The following is a 21,080-nucleotide window of genomic DNA, read 5'->3' as shown; positions in this document are numbered from 1 at the left end:
TTGTCAATTTAATCCTCCAAATTTGCTGTGTGTTTTTAGATATTTTTAAGCGAGGTTCGAAAATAATTAGTTATTATGGTTTTTAAATGAAATTCTGCCCTATATTAATATGCAATCTAATGAGATCTAACCATGCTTAAATATGTATTGAATATTAAATATTTACATAAAAATATATAATAAAAGTAATTAAGTATTGAGAAATACAACATTATTGCACCATAAAAATATATTTATATTTTGCTTTTTTTATTTTAATTTATAAGATGCTTTTAAAGGAAATTTGATAATTCAAAATTTAAGATATTTTGATAAAAATAATACTATTTAATAATGCCTTTTTAATATTATATTTTTAATTTTTTTTAATATTCTTTTATAAATTAAATGAAAGATGTTTTAAAAATTTATATATATTTTTTTAAAAAGTGAAGTTATAAAATGATTTTAATGAATACTACAATTTTTCATCGTTTTCTCTCCCTCTCTGTTTTTTCCCCTCACTTTTTTCTTTTTTTTTGGGCAAGAATTTTTCATTCGTTTCCCCGAATTTGGCATTTGACGTCGAAGCTTCAGGTCCATGAAACGATACTGCAAATCAGTTTGAAATTTCATCTGAACTGCAGAAACTCATATTGGCGATTGGCAAGAGCTATAGTCAGAAATGAGCGTCGTTGTTCATGCTAGTCTCGTTCTTCTCATCTTCTTCTCAGTAGTTTCGTCTTCTGCTACTACCACTGGCAATGAAGAAGAACAAACCAAGAGAGTCATTTGGGCCAATGGAGGCCCTGATTCTGTGGTTTGGGTGGTTCAGCTCTCCGATCTTCATTTCAGCGTCCACCAACCTGATAGAGCTCTCGATTTTCGCAGATTCATTGGTCCTGCTCTTTCCATGATCAATCCTTCACTCGTCCTCATCACCGGCGATCTCACAGGTTGTTTTTGTTAATTTGAATTTGAATTTTCAGATGTTTATTTGTTTGTAAAATGAGCTTCGTGTTAAATTTTTATTTATGGTTGGGGTAAGTAAGAATTAGGATTTGAAGAAGTTTATGTATTTGCGTGTCGGTGTTTAAATGAAGTTGTGAGTGTGTTATGGCTGTTTGTATCCCCCCCCCCCTGCAGATGGCAAAAGCAAGGATTTGCTAACTATGAAGCAAAATGAGGATGAATGGAAAGAATATCACAATGTAACGGAAGATGTTATCAAAAGGAGTGGACTCAATAAGGAAGTTTTCTTTGACCTTAGAGGCAATCATGATAATTTCGGTGTCCCAGTTGTTGGTGGTTCATTTGATTTCTTTTCCAAATACAGCATCAATGGGCAGCTAGGCCGAAGTGGGAGAATCAGTAGTGTCACTGTTGAGGTTAGCGATCCACTTAGTCTTCATTCTGAGAAATTCGCTAGTTCCTAACAAACCACAAAATTGTGTGACATCGTAAAATAGAAACTTTGGTGGATTGTGTAGAATTATATGCCGATACAATTGAGTGACTGTCATTCATTTTCATATCAAGATTTATTCTATTTTTGACGTGAAGAATGTTAACTTCAAAATATATTATAGTAACATAGTACGCCATGCCTATAACTATCCAATCTGCTATTTGGAATTCAAAAAGTTTTATGTTAGTCAATGCTCATCTTGCATTTACATACTAAGGCATCAAATCATTCTGACATTAAAATTGGAGTAACAAGGGGAAAAAAAATCTTAATCCTGGAAGATTCTTCTGGAAAAAACTCAGCTTGAATTCCTTTTTGTTTGGACTAGACAACTGGGAGTTCACAAGTTGTACGTCTATAAGCTGATATGTTATATTGTTTGATAATATGAAGCTTTTTCTTACTCATGTACGCATACCTGTGTACCATCATACAGACTCTGGAGCGGAGACATCTCTTTGTTGGGTTTGACAGCACTATGTTGGTTGGTTTACGAGGTCCAACTAATCTTTTTGGGCATCCCACTGACGAATTGCTGAATGATCTAGATTTGCAACTCTCACAATGGAATTCTCGGAGTCAGTCAGAAAAACCGGTTTCCAAGATATCCTTTGGGCATTTTCCACTTTCATTCTCTTCACCCTCACGTTCTGGAAGGACCTTGGAAGATCTTTTCCTTAATCATTCAATATCAGCTTACCTGTGCGGGCATCTCCATACTGGGTTTGGTAGGAATTTAAAGCGACACCATCAGTTGAGCCATCATTTTTCATCCTTCCAGAAGTTTTTTCAGTTTAACATGCACCAAATGTCGTTTGAAAGTAATGTGAATTGTTCAATTGAGGCACCACCAGTCCAAGAATTTTGGGAGTGGGAGACGGGGGATTGGAGAAAGAGTAGAGTCATGCGAATTTTGTCCATTGATAAAGGCCATATATCATTTGTTGATGTTGATTTCAAGGCAGGGGCCAAAAAGACAATCATATTGCCCACTTTTCCTTTAGATTCACGCATCATGTTGACATCTCTGTCCCATCACAAGTATGAATGTCAATCTGTCACCCCTTCATCTTTTGAGTCAATAAGAGCTCTGGTATTTTCCATTTCTCCAATTATTTCGGTTGTGGCTAGGGTCTATGACTCTAGATATGGAAATCTTGATTTAGTTTTGGAAGCAGTTATGATCAGGCATACTGATGAGACCTCCAGGGGAAATCTCTATGTTGCTCCATGGAATTACCAAGCCTTTGAGGATGCATCTCCTAATAGATATTGGCTTAAAATTGAAGCAACTGATATCATGAACAGATCAACTTTGACTGAATTGAGGCCATTTTCTATTAATGGTCATAGTGTCAAGCTTTCTTGGAGCTGGAAGGAATTTTTTGTCATGGGTTGTCAATGGGCTGCCTTGTATTGCCCAATGTTCTGGTCTTCTTACATTCTCCTATTCTTTCTGCTTCTTCTTCCAACCACTCTACTTATTTTTCAAAAGAAGCTTTACACTCACAAGAACTTCATTGGAAATAAAGGCCTCGTGAATGGTATATTATTGGTTCTTCAAGAGCTCAGGAGGGTTCGCACATTATGGTTTGGTTTGATAGGATACTTATTTTATCTCATATTATTCCCCTGGTTTATTGGTCAAGTCTTTACTGAAGGGAACAACAGGGGATACATGACCTATATGGGTTGGGTTGTGAAGAAGCCCAATGGAATGTGGAGTCATGAATATATTGGATCTCCAGATGTCATGGTGATTGTTTTTCCCCATCTGTTTTTTGTGCTATTGCCTGCAATTCTAGTCTCTGCTGCTCTGACTGCAGAGAGAGGGATTTATCGGGAACGTATGCTATCCCATTCAGGGAAGAAAGTGGATGATCATGATCCTAAGATTCAAAAAGCTGTGTCGTTTGATGCACAGAGAAGCAGACTTTCTAATTTCTGTTTAGGCAAGCGACCAGTTCGGAGGATTCTGTGTTTGGTGTGTTTGGCAATATGTTGGAAGCATTTTATGGTAAGGCTTTTTAAACAAATATTTTGCATTGCAATGCGTAAAGGAGTACATCATAGTTCATAGAATATTACCCAGGAGCCAAAAGATAAACTAGTAAAAAGTGTTTTTCATTAAAATAGAGAAATGAACAACCTTCAAACACGAATCATACTTGCATCAATATATAATTAAGTTCCATAAACAAGATTGTAATGTTTGGATACCTGCATTTTCGGTCTACAAAATGAGCTAGAATCATTAGGAATTAGAGTGAGGATCAATATCAGTATTTCATGCAATTTTGGTTGATGCTTCATTCCAAGTAGCAGCAGCAATTTGATCCTTTGACATGAAACGCGTCAATTTAATTGGTGTCATTGGAGCTACTAGTTCATTGGTTTTTTCCACTTGGTTTTGTTCGATCAATTTCTTCATTGTTCCTCTGCAGAATTGCAGAAGTCTGATGAAAGCCTATGAGATGAACCCAATTCTCCATTTCCTGGGTTATGGTTTCTCAATTCCCATCTTCTTGGCATGTGCTGTCCATGGAAACAGAGGCATCCAATGAAACTTGTTCAAAAGGTTCGCAGTTATTCAAGTGGACCAAACTTTGCATATTTAAACTGTGGCTTATGACTTCAGGGGATAAACTCGTGCGATTGATTTTAGATAATTGGAAGTGATCCATGTGGCTGAGGGCTGTACACTTTTCTTAGTTCAGCTGCTGCAATATCAAGTATTCTTTCGGTGCAGTTCGCAGTTATTGTGGATTTGCACAAATCGATGTCTTTCAAGCATGCATTGTCAAGACTGAATCTGAAACAGCTCATGGGTACATCTCTTGGACTAAAAATAGGTACAAGAAACCAATAGAAACTAGGTAAATGGGTTTGCTACCAAACCTTTTCGTTATTTCAACTTTATTAATAGGGTTGAAGGGTGGTTATTTGCAATTGATCCCCAAATGTCTTGCAATATCTATTTATACCATACAACCCTCCACTGTGAGGACTTAATCTCAAGCAGTTCATAGATGAACTCATTGCACAAATATAAACTACTCTAGTCTTATTCATAAGTTATCTCTAATATATTTTTATCAAAACTAAAGAAAATTTTAAAAGTCATTAACTTAGCCTAAAAATTTAATAAGTTTCCAACTTTACCCTTATTAAATATACATCATTTAGTAAAAAAATTTCTCTCACCAACATTTAATAAATGGTAACAGGGGAAAATTATGATAAAAAAGATTAATGACATGACTCATAAGTAAGGCTAAAAAAATTATTCTCTCCACTTTATAAACAAGACCGGAGGGAGTAAACAGAATGTATGTCTGTAGACACAAGTTTTTTTTAATTAAAATATAGTGTTATTTTTTATTGGCTATTTTCATTTGATCCCTACTGTCTAGCTTCCTAGAATTTAACATTTTGGGCTTTTATAAAGTTCTGCAGCCTACAATGCGTTGTCTAGCATCCTTTGTTGAATGAATATAGGGTAATTTTTCTCTCCAGTTGAAGCTTGTCTGGACTATATGATGGCCCTTATTCCTTACCTTTATTCATCACCTTTAGCGGTTGAGCAGATAACCATCTCAACTGCCTATGTACAGTTCAGGTGTATTATTTTCGACAAGATATCCGTTAATCCATGTGAAAGATGAACCGTGATGTTGACCGTGACGTGGTAATAAAACTTTCAATTTTTTAGCATTCATAAAGATGAATACACATTACATTTGGAGACAAAGGAGATGTTAGAATGCAAATAGTCTTTACGCAATCACATTATTATGCCACTTTTTCTCTGAATATACAAGTATAAAAAGATTCAATCTGTAATAAAAGAATCAGAATTTTGACGAAAGTCAGGAAAGTAGTTTCCATTTGGTAAGGATTTTGTTCTATAATTTATAAGATTGTGGGTTCAAATTCTACTATTGATATAAGAATTTTGTTGGTGAGTGATTTGTAAATATGTTTATAAATGTTTTTTAAACTTGAAGGCATGTCCTGACTCTGAATTTTCAAGAGCCAACTAAAATTTATTGTGTAAAAAAAAGAAAAAACTTCTGTTGAGCCTGTTTAACTACATTCCACTCTTCACATTTTTTTTTTTAAAAGGCAGCTTAACGTACTGACCATGGATTGTATACAAATGAACTGGCGAGCTTCAATTTTGCTATGAAAACTACCTAAAAGTAGCACAGGAATCCGACGTTGAGGCATAAATCATTGATCCCCAGTCTGACATGTCAAAAAAAAAAAAGAAGGGAAAACAGGAATTAAAGAAGAAAGAACTTAAAGCCAAACATGAGGAACAATGTGCATCTCAAATTCCTGTAACAACTCAAATTGAAGGCCTTCCAGCATTTCACCTTCTGGGGATAAGGCTCTGCTCAGCTTCAAACCATTGTTAACACATGAGGTGAAATGAGAGTGCTAAAATCAACCTTGGCAACCAAAATCCTCAAGCCTCATGCTGATCGAAAACCTTTTCATCAGCTCAAGCTTCTCATTCAGGTTGCCGGTGATACATGCACCCGGTAGCCTGGTACATTATTATGTGAGGAATCTTCACACTTTCAGTTCTCATATCTATCCAACAATACCAGAATCATTTGATCTGGGTGTTATAGGCTCCTCCCTCCCTTTTTTCCCACTATAGCTTCTTCCTAAGCTCTTTGAGCTCGAATTTCTGCCAGTTGCAGCATGAGAGTTCACATCTGGTAAACCATTCTCCAAAGCTTTTACTAAATTCTCAAAGAAGGTCCGTGTCACACTGCATTTATTGCATTATACACAGTAGATCACAGTGAAATATTAGGAAATAGTAAGTTAGATCCTCAACGATCATTTAGTTATGCAGTAATATAATAAGGCTTCTGTAACCATGCTACTTGCAATGCCCAACTATTCCGGAATATATAGTATTATCCTTAAATATACAAATTCAGGTTTTTAAGTTAAAATCAAACATTAACAATTCCAATATTACACGAAAGCGTCACCTGGTTAGTCCAGAGAGTTTTGTGCGGAAAAAGTTAAAATCTCTCTCTGGATTCTTTTCAGTGAGATATACCTCCAGTTCCTTCTCAGCGCACTGATGAAGTCGTTCCAATCCAGCCTCAGCTTCACCTGCATGCACAGAACAGATTTTAAAGCACAAAGAAATGAAAGCGGCTTGCGTTTTACGGTTTACCTCCTAATCACTGAACTGTATTCAAATTTTAGAGTTGGTTGAAGAATACAAGAGTCTAAAGGCCTGTTTGATTAAATTCTCATTTTTTTTTTGTTTTCAAATGATGTTTTGTAATTAGTGAGGGCAAAGTAATAATTTTAACATTTTTTAACATAATTACAAATAAAAAAATTAAGTGTTCTAAAATTTTTAATAAAATATTTCTAACGGTATTAAAAATTAAACTAAAGTGTAGGTTTTGAAAATATAAGAGGGAGATCCTTATAATGTTAGCAAACTGGAAGGGAGGTTACTGTATTTTACTCTCATTTTTTAGAAGAAATTAAAAAAAAATTGGTAATACTAATTTAAAAATAGTTTTAGAAGATGAGATTGCTTTGGCTTGCCCTATTTTAATTGTCACCAAAATTACAATTTTTGCCGTTGGTGAAACTACATTTTTTTTTCCCATATTATTCCGTCCAAAATGAAAAAAATGGATCAGAAACTTCTGCTTTCTTATCATTAAAAACAAGAAATGAAAACATTTTTCAAAATTGAAATTTTGAAAACAGCTAACCAAACAAGTTTTTTGTTTTAAAAATTTTAAAAATAAAAACTATTTTCAAATACAGAAATCAAACAGGCTCTCAAACAGCAATAATAATGTCTTGTTTAAATATCAAAACTTGAAACCCTACAACTCGAGCGTTTAGTTTAGTCAAACATCTGCAACTCTTTACCTTACATTAAATTTGATGACTCGTAGTTTTGAAAAATTAGTAGTATAGAAATAAGAACAGTCCCTTTGTATCATTACCATCATTTAAAATTTAAACTTCGCAAAAAAAAAAAAAAAAACTCTGGAACATTGGAACAACAAAATTATTAATGCAAAATATTAAAAAGAAACTTCCTTTACAATCTGTCTTTTTTGTGCCGCATGCATGATTATTTCTCAGAAATGAGAGAATCCATAAACTCAGAAAAAAGGAAAGAGCATACCTTGCAAGCATTCAAAAAACTCTATCTCAGCCTTCTCCTTCTCTGGTATATAGTAGCCCTAGGCATACGTCCATTTCAAAACACGTCTGCATTCAACAATCTACAAAGGCAAATTATTTGATAAGAAAACATTACATTTCCATCCAAGCAATAGTTTATAAATATATACCTGTAACCAGGCCTCTGTGATGAATTTTAGCTGTGATTCAGGAACGAATAAAAACTATAATTAATCTCTTTTTCATCATTGACATTAATTATAGTTTTTATTCGTTCCCATTTGTTCTTCCGTTGCTTTCTACACTACTCTCTTTCAAATACCTTATCAATCACTAGCTCCAATCAAATTCCTACAAATGTTTATTTTTTTCTTTTTTTTTGTTGGTATCTAGAAAAGCCATATTAGACTCCGACAAGTCCAAGTGAAGTTGAGAAGGATGATACAACAAGGGCAGCAATGCTCTCCCAGTGATTATTTAACGCATCTGCTTATTCAGGACTCAAATCTGATATCACTAATTAAGCTAGCAAAGCCTCCTACTATTTAAGTTATGCACTTGTTGGTTCTTACAAATGTTTCTATCAACAAGTTGGCTAGGGTCTTGTGCAGAGTTTACAGAGCTAAATGGGGTTTGGTTGCATTCTACTCATATCTGAAGTAGTTACCTATTTAACAAGCTGCAGAATGTTCAAAACATAAAATCACTGGAATTAAAAATTCGAGACAGCCATAGGGATTGACTTTTTATTGCATAAAACCATTGCACGATATCTTTCTTATAAGCAAATAAATATAACTTGATGGTGATTAGAAAATATTGTCTTTTATTCGAATAGTCACTTTCATTTTAAGTTAGGAAACCTGTGATTTGTCAATACACTCATCCTTGTAGAATGTAAACTGTGGTTTAATAAATTTGTCAGTTAATATAAAAATACACTACACACTACTGTTCATCATATACTAGAGTTTCTCGTTAAATATAACCCTTTTAAGCCTACCACACCAGTATCATTGGCAGTGGAACAAACAACCACAATAAAAAGATTGCTTACGTGCACAGTTTGCATTTGCTCTAGGTCTGCAAGAGCTTTTTGTCGGGACTGCAATGAGTAAAGCATACACTATGCATCAAATAGGCATAAGAAATAGAATATATGGAAATCATCGATTATATCTCATAATCAACTGCTATCTGAAACTTTTAATGCCTTCTCCGAGCTAATAACACAGGAAATTTGGTACATTTTTTTAACAACAAAGCAACTAGCACATACTGATTGATTGGTTGCCCATCTTTCATAATAGTGATAGTATCTTTCAAGAGAGCTCTTGATTATCTCTCTTTGTTTTTCCGCCTCTTGAAACTGTACACGATAGCATTACTTTAATAGAGTTTCAACAACACTGTTTCTGAATGTCACAATCAAACTATTCTAAATTTGTGATATACCTCTTTATCTGTTTTTACTTCTTCGTAACGATTACATGCATAAAAGCCACCTGTTGTCTCACCATGCTCAGACCATGGACCAAGGCAAAGCCTGAAAATACATGTAATCAACTTCACTGAGATGAACAGAACAAAACTTCAAACCGCCATCCATTTCTTTTTCACCCATCTCTTTCCACAGGCAGAAAACATGATGAAGAGTCAATCAAAGCGCTTCATCAATGAAAAACTGAGGTTAGAATAGGAAGTAAAATCCCACAATTAGCCATTATCTATTTTATAATGGAGATTGAAGAACAGGAAGAACGTCCTGTAAAGTTGTATTGGTAAATAACAACACCATGCTATCAAGATCAGATTTATGATAAGACACAAATATTGAGGGACAGCTGAAAATATAGTGCCTGACGGGTATTTAATTTTTAGGTCAATATAACTGAAAAGATTCGGACAATTTAAAAAAGCAGATGAGAAATCCATTTTCTATAAATAATAACGTGGAGATTATGACGACAGTAGCGAGTCAATCTCAATCGACCATGGCCACTGTCCATTGGCCAGCCACAAGTGTTGATAAGCAATAACAGCAGACAATAATTTATGAGGAGGTTTTGATAAGTCATTAATTCCTATATATGATCTATATAACTATATTTGACACCTGAAAGTGACATTTATGAGGTAGTGAAGATGTAGACTAACCAGCAAGACTCAAACTTGCAAGGCGGTGTGCAAGTCATATGCATACAACCTTGGTTTTTCTCTATTGGCCGCTTGCAGCTTGGACATGGTTTTGAATTGGCCAATATCCTGAAATTCACACAGGCAAATAGTTCAGCAATGCTGGGAATCTGATTCAGGCGTGATAACTGAATGCATCAAACATCACCAATCAAAATTGTTTAAGATTATACTAAATCTACCCATGAACCTTTATATAATATCTTAAACTTTCCAGTTGAAATGATTTCAGACAGAGTGATAGAAACTCTATGATCAAGTGGTCCGAAGTTTGATTCTTGTCACCCCCATTTTCTTAACTATTAATTAAATTAAATAGCACAAGACATGACGTGATTGCATTTTATCCACACGCCTGGAGGGGGTCATGCGAGGGATTCGTAAAAGAATTTTTCCAGGTTATGAAAGGTAACAAAACAATCACATTTGGACGTTGGGGGAACGTAGAAATAATAACCTCATTCTATGTCCAATCAAATTATCCAGGAACTAAATACTACAAGCTTCAATTGAATCGAGTGAAGAATACATAAATACAACAGGAACAGGAACAGCAACAGTTAAAAGGTGTATAATAATTCAAAATCAGTGTCAACGAGTAGAAACCAGATCATGTTCACAGTAACAAGCATGAATAATTGAAATGAACTTTTTGGCGACCCTTTTATTTTATGGCTTTTTTGTGACACATTTTTTCCCCCTAGTCTGACACGTGTATGTGCGTGGGTGAGTAAAGAAGCATACCAAATCATATTTACAGATTCAGCACTATTCTTCAATATCCATTTGGCAACAGTATCACAATCAACAGGCCTATGTGCTTCTTCAGTGCACTGCAAGGGCAAATTGAGACAGTAAAGTGCCAACTTCCAAGGTGAAAAGAAAACATGCATTTAACAATTATATTAATTATTGAGACTTACATTTCAGCAAAAACTACAAGAGCAGTTGCACGTAACATCATAGCTTCCACTACCAAAAGCAAAGTCCACGGCAAAATCACATCCAGGAGCAGGGCACCATTTTGTCTGGAATATTATATTTGAAAAACCCATTTAAATAAATTAATAAACCAGAACCCTATTTTGGTATTATTTGTTTCAAATACATTTTTCTTAGAAGATACAGAACAGATCTAGTACTAGGTTGAACAATTCCCAAGGGGAACCATGCTCCTCTCCAGCCTCCTCTCACTCCCAAAAGTACAGAGATCACCCAGTAGCATTAATACTGCAATTTTATTCATGCCTCTTATACAGCATAAAGCTGTTGGAAAGAATGCATCCACTAATGGCTGCAATGAATCTAATAAATTAATCTTTAAGATGTACTGAATCTATTTTAGATGACTATGTTAAGTGAAAGTCTGAAAGATGAGGATGCATCAGAAGAAAGGGTAATACATTGCATAAACAAAATAGAGCAAGAGAAAAAGAACTAATACTGAAAGCACAGTATAATAGTCCAAGTCCTAAATTATCTTGTGTTGTATAGTTATGAATCATAGTCATGTAAATTTGGCATAACAAATAATACCTTAATGACAAGTGAAACAGACGAAAAAGAACTTGATTACATGCAAAGAACTTTGCATCAAATTCCCAACATGGAATTACCTTTTTGTTGTCCTCAACATAAGATCTAATATAATATGCGGAGTACTTTTCCTTCTCTTCGTCAGAAGCCAATAAATTGATACCATCTTGACCCACAGCAGCACCACATGATGGATCAGGACACCGCAGCGACAAACATCCAGGACCGCCATTGATGGCTACACTGATGTATCCTATAAAGATTATAACAGAAAAATACAAAGTTGAAATGACTCAAGCTGATGTCGTGAAATTAGATTTCTAACCAAAACAGACTGAATTGTGTTTTTTTTTTTTTTTGGGGGAAAAAATGTCTCAATCTGTCATGCACAACATGCAAGAAACATAAGAAATCTACAAGACATCAGAGACAATCATATATATATGTATATATATGAAAGCAGACAATGGTAATCGCCTATAAGGCACCACTCAGCCAGATTGGTGCTTGAACGGGACCATATGAGTAGCAGAGGGAGAGGACACGCAATTTTTTTTTTCTTGGTAATCCAAGTTTTACTCTTCGAATAACCACTTGTGAGAGAATAGCTGCTTGTAAAGTAATTTTTACTTAGAAATTAATTCAGAATGCGACGGTTAAAGACTAATTTCCTAAGGGGATACTAGTGCAGGTAATATTAAAGTCAGAATGCAAACAATTAATTCACAAATTATTTCCCAAGAAAAAAAATAATAGTAAATTAAAAAAAGGTAGGGCCCATGCGTATTAAAGGGCCAAAATACCGATGAATTTTTCTTTAAGAGCACCCAACATCTTTAAATGAAGGAAAGTGTAAAAGTACAATCATAAGGTAGGTGCAAAAGTGTTCTAACCATTAAATTTAATTAATGGCCATTAACATTGACCGTTAAAAAGAAAAGCTAATATAAAGTATAAAAATATCTATAAACTTTTCATCTAGGTGCGGAAATACTAGAATTATAAAATTTTATTTTATTTTATTTTCTCTTTTTTAGTTAATTTTAATTTTATCTAATTTTAATTTTATTTAATTAATAATGCAAAAGAATTCAGATATTTGGCCAAGCCCATTCAAGTTTGAGTTTGACCTAGATTAATATGCCAACCTTCCCCAATCTATTAAGTTCTATCATTAAAACTTCATGATCAACATTAAGTTATTTTAAAAAAGTTAGATATAATAATTTGGGTTAAGCTTGACGTGTCAATTTGAATAAATACGAAAAATCTTAATATTGGGTTTGGGAGCTTAGAAAATTTTCTTTATTTCAAGCTTATTTGAGCCATTTAAATAAGTCCAAATAAATCTAAGCCAAATTCAAACCTGAATGGGCTTAGTCTAAATACATGAATTCTTTTTCATTATTAATAAATTACAATTAAAATTAGATAAAATTGAAATTGACTAAAAAATAGAAAATAAAATAAAATAATATTTTATAATTCAAGTATTTTTGCACTTAGATAAAAAAAATTATGGGCATTTTTGCACTTTATGTTTGCTTCCTTTTTTTTTAACAATCAACGTTTATAGAAATTAGTCAAATTTAATGGTTTGCACATTTTTGCACCCACTTCATAAATGTTAGGGATATTTTTCACCCTCCTTCACTCAAGGATATTAGGTGCCTTTAAAGGAAAAATTTATGGATATTTTTTCCCTTTAACCCTATATTTAATTGAAAATGAAGGACATGGGTATATGATGATTCAAAAATATTGATAAAAAGATAATCATAATTGGCAATAAAGAAGGCAAAGAATTGAATGCCAGTTAATAGGAAGTAGCAAAATTGCCATGTATTTTTTCAACTCAATCCTTACAGAATGTTCAAATTGCCCAGACATGCAAGAATGCAGAAAGGTTTCATTTCCTGGGCACATTTGCAACACAACCATGCAGTTGGACAAACCCGCCCAACATGAGCTACAAAAAGGATGGCCGCAACCAGCATCAACCATCTCAACACCAGGATAGCTATCGAAGCAGATCCCACAAGTCACCTACCAATATAAAAATGTCTTTTAGAGAAAGGTCACATTTATTTTTTTTATCTATACGTAAATGTTTCCTGTGAAGTGTATCATTTGAACATTCAGCTGTTCACCATATGAAATGATTACCTCACTAGAATCTTTACATTCTGTACGAGGTTTCTCCAACAAGCCAACAGCACTGCGAACTTTTTCTTCATCCGCAAACCATTCATCATGTATTTTACTAAACATTCCTGTCAGTAAACCAAGTATAAAACTTCTAGAGAACACCAATGTCAACAGTACTAGCAGAATTATAAAAGAGAGAAATTTTCGGCATAATATTATATAATCCTGTACAAATAATTTTACTCTATGTTTAAAAGGGGATGCAAATGCAACATAACAAAATGTGCAGTAACTTAGTGCCTTCATCCGTCACTGTACCAATTATGGTGACGAAGCAGTATACTAGCTGCAACCTTTGAAATGGATAACACAGTTGATATCTTCATAATCTCATCCTCCTGGCGTTGACGAATGTCGCTCTCGCTCAAGACTGTAGAGTTCTGCTGAGGGAGGAAAAACAGTAACGCTTAGTATGCAGCAAAAGCAAAAACAGAGGTCCAGATATAAACATGCATGTAAATGTAATTATTCAGCGTGGGAAATTGATAACAAGTCCCGACGATGCTACATACCGTTAACCGTTCGTATTATTTTTGCCGAGATTTTTTTTTAAAAAAAAAATAAAACGTGATGAGTTTATAGTCTTGTAATGATAGTTAGAGCTGAGAAATAAATAGACTCGATCCTTATAGGCTTGACCTTTAAGGGCTCAGCCCACAGCTCGGTTTCTCATTTTTTATTCATCTTTTGAGGCCCGGCCTTTATTTAAAGGACTCAGGGCCAAGTTCGTAAGCTATATTTTGAAAAAATTAAAAAAATTAAATTAAATTAAACACTATAAATTAGTTAAAATATTTTAAAATTTTAAAAATTAAAATCCTCGTACTCTTTTAAAAATTAAATAACATACGTTTAGAAGTCTAGTAAAAAATAGTTCATTTTTTATAAATACACAAAAATAATAATTATAAAAAAATAAAAAATATCAAAAATTTTATATTGTACATTGATATTTATTAAATTATATTAAATTAATTTTAAAATAAATTAAAATTAATAATAAAGTAACACGTGTAGGATTAAGGCTTCAAATGAGTAGGTCTTTATTAACTTCAAATGCGTGTTCTATAAAAGTTAAAAAAAAATAATATAATAGGGTTTGAAGGGTTACTCAGGCTTGAATCCTTTTCTACAGAGCTTATCAGAACGAGGCCCTCAAACCCGATAACTTAAAAAAAAAAGATTAATTTTTAAAGCTCAAACTCTTATTTAAACAGGGTCTCCAAACCCGACCTTTCAAATTCAATTCTTATATCCGACTCTAATAGTAGTATGATTAGTATAAGGTTTGATGGGAGAGCCCGAAAGCCATACAATTTTATGCGAAAACATTCCCTTCACGTCCTTATTAGTACCTCATACGCTTGTTTTATATGTACGTATGTGTAAAATATATCATATATGTGCGAAGGCACCAAACAGAAACACTATTCATACATTTCAGAGACAAACTCAAAATCCTGGTAGAACGAACTTCAAAAAATCAAAACTACCAGAATGAATGAAGAGTTGAAGACACGATTTTGAACGAATGACAAGAATCTGAACGATCTATTAGTCACGGCCAAATAAATGAAGCTTCAATTTCCAAAAGAATCACATAATCTCACATTTCCAAAATCAATCCTAAACTTCGTTTCCAATGACAAGCGAATTTCAAGATTCAAAACAAAAGAAGATAACAGAACAAGCAATCACCGCCTGGTAACGATTCGACGGAGAGACATCAGAATTATCAGAAGCGTGGTGGATGAAATCGTAATCTTCCTCGTCGTGACCATTGTCGCTGTACAGGACCTCGTCCTTCTCCTCTGTGTTGCTGAAGCAATAATCATCGTCGAAATCCATTGCTGGATTAGCACCACAACCTATAGGATCTTTCAAACAATAGGATGCGGCGCGGAGGAGAATCGGAGAAGGAATAGCATGAAGACGGAGAGGGAATGGAATAGAGAGGAAGTAGATTTAACGTAAGCCGATGGATCATGTTCGTAAGCCATACTTGTAGGAGTTGGATGAAACAAAAACTAATGGTTGATTTCAATCATAGGGTTTGCCAAAGAAGAAATCAAACCAAGCCCACCACCATTGAATGGTAAAGAAGAAACCACCATTTCTCTAGACAAAATAGGACAATGCCTGCATGGCTGCATTACACAGTCTTGAACTTGATGTTCATGTGCAGGGACGATGCCCGACGAACCGTCTAGTCGACAACTCTTGATTAAAAGGAAAAAAAAAAATTAGGAAAAATTATAACAAAGGACCTAAATAAAATAATATTTATTAGAGAGGATCTTACAAAGAGTAATTATTTAGAATGACTAAGTACTAAAACATAATTTTACAAAAACTATACTGCCTCATGTCAAATCTCCTGGATTTTTTTTTTTACCACGTCTCACGTATTTAATAATTATTAACAAAAAAACATTATTTGTTCAACAACAAAAAAATAACACATCATTTGTGATAAAGTTATTTCTGTTTTTTTTTCCTTAGTAAAGGGGCAAAAATATCTACAAAATGATCAGCCACGGACACTCATTATCCTAAAATAAAAAAAAGGACAAAAATATCTATAACGTTACATGGACGAGTACAAAAGTAACTAGAACATTAATTTTGACCTTAGGTCGTTAACTTTGATCGTTAAATGTTAACTGTACATATCACGTATCAGTCTTTATTGATATGGATTAATAAATAGGCAAAAATACTCACGAAGTCATTGGCCAAAAATAAAAATACCCATAAAGTTATCAGAGTTACTGCAAAAGTGACTAGTCCATTCAATCCTTTAAATGTTGACCGTTTAGCTAACACCTAAGTAGAAGTTGACCATTTTTTCACTAACGTAGACAAAAAATATTTTTAAATAAAATTTTTTAGAAGTTAATCGGTCATGGTATGAATATCATTTGAGAAAATATTATTTTGACTGAATATCAAATTAAATCGCCTTGTTTTTTTTTTTGCAATAATGGCGAAAATCATTTGAAAATTTTGAACCTATTATGAGTGCAATTGCTTAAGATTGTGATAATGTTTTTAAATTAGATGTGCTCAATCTCGATCTTCGATTTTGTATAACTCATTATATTAAATCTTAGGTTTTGTAGAAAAGAAAAATGAGTGGAGAGGGAGAAAGGAGGGGGCAAGATACATGGTGATGGAAAGAATGTAATGTTCGCCTTAACATTACCAGGACAGCACTCACACATCATTGTGATAATTAGGATTTAATAAAATCCCTTACTAAAGCTACCACAACTCAAGGATTTGAAAATAATTAGTTAAAATATTGGGATAAAAAAAACTCTTTTTAAAATATAGTTTGAGCTCAAACCATGGTTAAAAAATCGATTAAAAGCAAATACGGAAGCATAGAAATCAATTATCTTCAAAACAAACTAAAACAAGTCATTTAGCCCTTATATAGTCCGTCTGCCGCGGCACAAGCTACGTTCGTCGCGGCGAATGGCATAGAGGGACGAATCCCTCATAGGTCTCTTGTGCCGCGACGTGCACCTGTTGTTATGATAGTAGATTGCTGTCATGACTTTTCTCTGAACTTTCAGAGCGTGTCGTTTCACCATCCAACATTCGATTTGAGCGATTCAAGTGTCCACACGAAGTTCTTTGAGCCCTCTAGCTAATGGCACTGATCTCACACACAAACAATCATCCATTTAAAAGATAGACACTCGAATCCAAAATGATTTGTTTTCACAACAAAACATATACTATGGTGTCCAACTTATAATACATAATGCCATTAGCCCCAGAGACAACTTGACCACCTTGAATGGACCACATGCCACATAACAATCTATTCATATCACACAATTAAGAATCACGCTCAAAATGATCACCAAACCCCCATTGAACAATAACACAACAGGGTGGATAAAATTCAACACACAAATCAATTGGTCATTTTGGCACTCAAAACACTTGACATATATCACATGTAAGCAACTTGGCCAAGCACACAGTTAATCGATAACATCATTCTTGGACCAAGATATACATACTTATCATAAGATTCACATAGGTAATTTCCAAATAATGTCATGTTCCTAAATTGACAATATATGGTGACAATATTCATTACAAAACTGAAAAGGAGAAAGGGAAGAGCTATACTACAATGCTCTTCACTCTTCAGATGCTCCTTCCTTCCTCTTGCCTCTATCGGAGCCCTCGCCTGTAAAATTTAACCATGGGATAAGATAAATATTTGAATAACCAATATCGCTCATCAAATGTTTATTATCATGAATAACCATGAAAAAGTATCAAAACTATAGTAATAACAAGCATACCATAATTATGAGATAAATGTATTTCTTCTCAATAAAACACATAGTTTTACACTAGCATGATCGTCTAACTACCGAACCTCCAATGCTCCCTGACATGAAACCATAGGCTCGCTTGGATCAACCACTTATTGACCCGAGCACACTTTCAGTGGTAGAAATACCCGACCAAAGGTAATTTAACCCGCCTATGGACTATGATTTTTTTCTCTTCACACACTTATGATAGAGGCGTTATTGACTCCTAACCGCACCATAAAGAGTACTTGAGAGTTGCCAAATTGCTCAGATGTCCCATGGTAACAGTCTTATATAATGCTACACCGGACGTCCCATGATATCAGCCCGACCATATGAATTTTTCCCTCACATATCTCCACACACACATATTTTTACATATCTCGGGTGAACTCCCACCCTTTATGATCATGCTCTTTCATAATTTCCATTACTTTCCATCACATTTCCATATCATAAACTTATATACATAGTATATACATTTCAATCAAAATCAACAACCATTGATATACATTTCAATCATATACATTTATATACAGTTCAATTTTTCATGCCAAAATCATTTATAATGTCAAATTATGCACAAAACTCTTCAAACACTACAACTTTATCATTATTAATTACTTTTATACAGTTATAATAGTTAATAAACACAATAAACTATATGGTTACCTCAACCTTTTATCACACAAAAGGATTACTGTGGCTTAAAGTTAGCTCCACACATTCTATATACATGATATAGCGCGAATAACGTTTAATCTACACAATAAGTGACAATCATCAATTATCACTCTGGATAACTCTAAATTCACTAGGTTCTAAGTGCTTAAAATACTCAAATTTTTTTTAACAATATCAACCATTCCCACACTCTCTAACCATCTTATTAAATATTTCAACATACCAACTTTACTAATCAATGTCCCACATTATCTCAAAATTCTTAAATTATACTTAGGGTTCGTCCAAACCCTTACCAAAAATTTTTAATCACCACAAAACTCATAAACTTAAGGTTAGAAGCTTGATTTAACTTCTTAAGATTTTAAATAAACCAATGGGTTCGATCTAAACCCAAGGGAACCGAAATCAAAGCCCCTATTACCCTAAATGTTTAGATTTTCGCATAAAGGAGGAAGAAAAGGAAATGTACAACTTACCCAATGATGATTTAAGCTCTAAATACTCTCAAAGTAACCTAAGGATCGTGCCCTAGTAGACCAAAAGCTCTCCTTCGTCGCTCTCTTATTTTTCCTTCTTCTCTCTTCTGTTTTCGGTCTGTTTTTATGATCTGATAAGTACTGATTTTGTACGTGTACCGTGGCGCATTGTCAGTCCCACCACGGCGCATGGCACAAAAAACCCCATGAAATTTTACACTTCCTTCCATGACATGGCCCGCTTGAACCTCGACCTAGCCCTCTTCTAAGGCTGTCCAAGGATCCAAAAACTATATTAATCTCCATAAAACTTGCTAAATAAAAATTTATCTAAATTGATCAAATTACCCTTGAGAATTCTGATAATTACTAATGAGGAAACTTAGAATGTTACAAAGAAACCATGTGACATTGAGTTTGATTAATTGGTAATTATTGCACCTACTAAAGTAATATTATAAGTACTCATGTGATGATCAATCAACATCTGTAAAAATTTATTTGGAAATATTTTTTGTTTACATCAGCGAAAAAATAATTAACTTTTACTTAGGCGTTCGTTAAATGGTCAACATTTAAGGGATTGGATGGATTGGTCACTTTTGCACCAATTCTGGTAACATTATGGGTATTTTTGCTCTTGGCCTATAATTTTATGGGTATTTTTGTTTCTGGCCGATAACTTCATGGGTATTTTTACCCTTTTATTAGTCCACGTCAATAAAGATTAACATGTGGCATGTATAGTTAGCATTTAACGGTTAAAGTTAACAGTCTGGTTACTTTTGCACCCATCCATATAACATTATAAGTATTTTTGCTTTTTTTTTCACTTTAGGACACTGGATGCCTGTGGCTGACCACTTTATGGGTATTTTTACCCCTTTACTCTTTTGTTTGTTAAACAAGGAGATGAAAAGGAGCAAAGTAAAATAATTGATGTTAGATTTTCAAGAGTTAGTTGAAATCTAGAGAATTAATTAGAAGGTTCTGAATTCTAAGGATGATATTACTTCATAATAACTAGAATTTATGAAATAATTATTTGATAATATCACTAGTTTATGATTTGGAATGAACCTCTATATTTTTGGAAATATATCAAATTTGTATAAGAATATGAACCATACAAGTATTTGATAAGTTTAATAGATGCATTAAGAAGGTTATATGCATGTGTTAGGAAAAAGAAGGTTATATGCATGTATCAAAACAAAAAGGTTATATGTAAGATTATTTTTAATTTGCAACCTGAAACTTGCAAGATTGTTTGCATAAGATATTATAGTGTATAATTTCAAAAATATGTGATCAAGACATTTTATATTGAACAATAACAACAACAACGAATCTTATCCCACTAGATGGGCTCGTTTATATGAATTATATGATGTTATTATACTTTATTATTTTATATTGAAAATGATGTTAAAATTATATCTCATATTTTCAATGATGATAATATGTTTATAAAAAAACTAGCTAAAAAAATCCTATTTTATAGGGTGATTTAACAAAACCATTTATTAAAGCCTTCATAAATAGCTAAATCAATACTTATAATACAAATTTTCAATTTTAGTGTTGGCATATATGATTTTACATATTACAACACTTATACACATCAAGCCAACAAAATTCTCCCACCAAAAATAGCTTTTAGTCAAGAGTTAAATATTTTTCGCCTTGAAATATTTTAATATGCAATGTTTATTCTTATAATTCCACCACCACGGGCGGACCCAGGTGTATAGTTTGGGAGCCCGCTGGATTCTTTTAATATATATACCCCGAGACAAATGGGATATATATTAACATAAGAAGGTTTTCTTCTTGTCAAATATGAGAAGTTTTAATCACCCATTTGTAACCTAAGAAAAACTTTCAAGAGAGATGAGACAGAGAGAGTTAGTGAGAGAAAGAGTGAGGCCACGTTTGCTTACTAAAATAAAATAAATTAAAAAAATAAAGATAAAAATAAGATGATCAAAGAAGATAGAT

At 33.6% G+C, this 21,080-nt stretch overlaps 1 protein-coding gene and 1 pseudogene across 2 annotated transcripts; one reads left to right on the top strand and one right to left on the bottom strand.

The window, feature by feature from the left end:
• The first annotated feature begins 531 nt into the window (after nt 1–531).
• Nucleotides 532–4,477, top strand: LOC129298015 (putative metallophosphoesterase At3g03305). 2 transcript variants are annotated; one of them, XM_054936409.1, is made up of 5 exons: nt 532–935; nt 1,126–1,367; nt 1,884–3,464; nt 3,892–4,025; nt 4,113–4,477. In XM_054936409.1, exons 1-4 carry the CDS (start codon nt 665–667, stop codon nt 4,009–4,011), a joined length of 2,214 nt encoding a protein of 737 aa, XP_054792384.1. In that variant the 5' UTR covers nt 532–664; the 3' UTR covers nt 4,012–4,025; nt 4,113–4,477. The 2 variants fall into 2 exon arrangements, with proteins under 2 accessions (XP_054792384.1, XP_054792375.1); XM_054936400.1 differs by having other exon boundaries at nt 3,892–4,477.
• A 1,203-nt stretch (nt 4,478–5,680) lies between these two features.
• LOC129297972 (probable E3 ubiquitin-protein ligase ARI8) lies at nt 5,681–15,490 on the bottom strand (annotated as a pseudogene).
• Nucleotides 15,491–21,080: the final 5,590 nt, after the last annotated feature.

This window comes from Prosopis cineraria, unplaced genomic scaffold (genome assembly GCF_029017545.1).
Source record: "Prosopis cineraria cultivar Desert tree isolate PC_DT_omini unplaced genomic scaffold, ASM2901754v1 PC2, whole genome shotgun sequence".
NCBI lineage: Eukaryota > Viridiplantae > Streptophyta > Magnoliopsida > Fabales > Fabaceae > Prosopis > Prosopis cineraria.
The sequence above is the reverse complement of the archived record's forward strand: the minus strand, read 5'-3'. Positions and strand labels throughout refer to the sequence as shown.

What these genes read in the sequence shown, in the direction of transcription:
- LOC129298015 (XM_054936409.1), top strand. Translation starts at nt 665, where the DNA reads ATGAGCGTCGTTGTTCATGCTAGTCTCGTTCTTCTCATCTTCTTCTCA. An exon ending in CATCACCGGCGATCTCACAG is followed by an intron (nt 936 to 1,125) that starts GTTGTTTTTGTT and finishes CCCCCCCTGCAG; the next exon opens with ATGGCAAAAGCAAGGATTTG. An exon ending in TATGTTGGAAGCATTTTATG is followed by an intron (nt 3,465 to 3,891) that starts GTAAGGCTTTTT and finishes GTTCCTCTGCAG; the next exon opens with AATTGCAGAAGTCTGATGAA.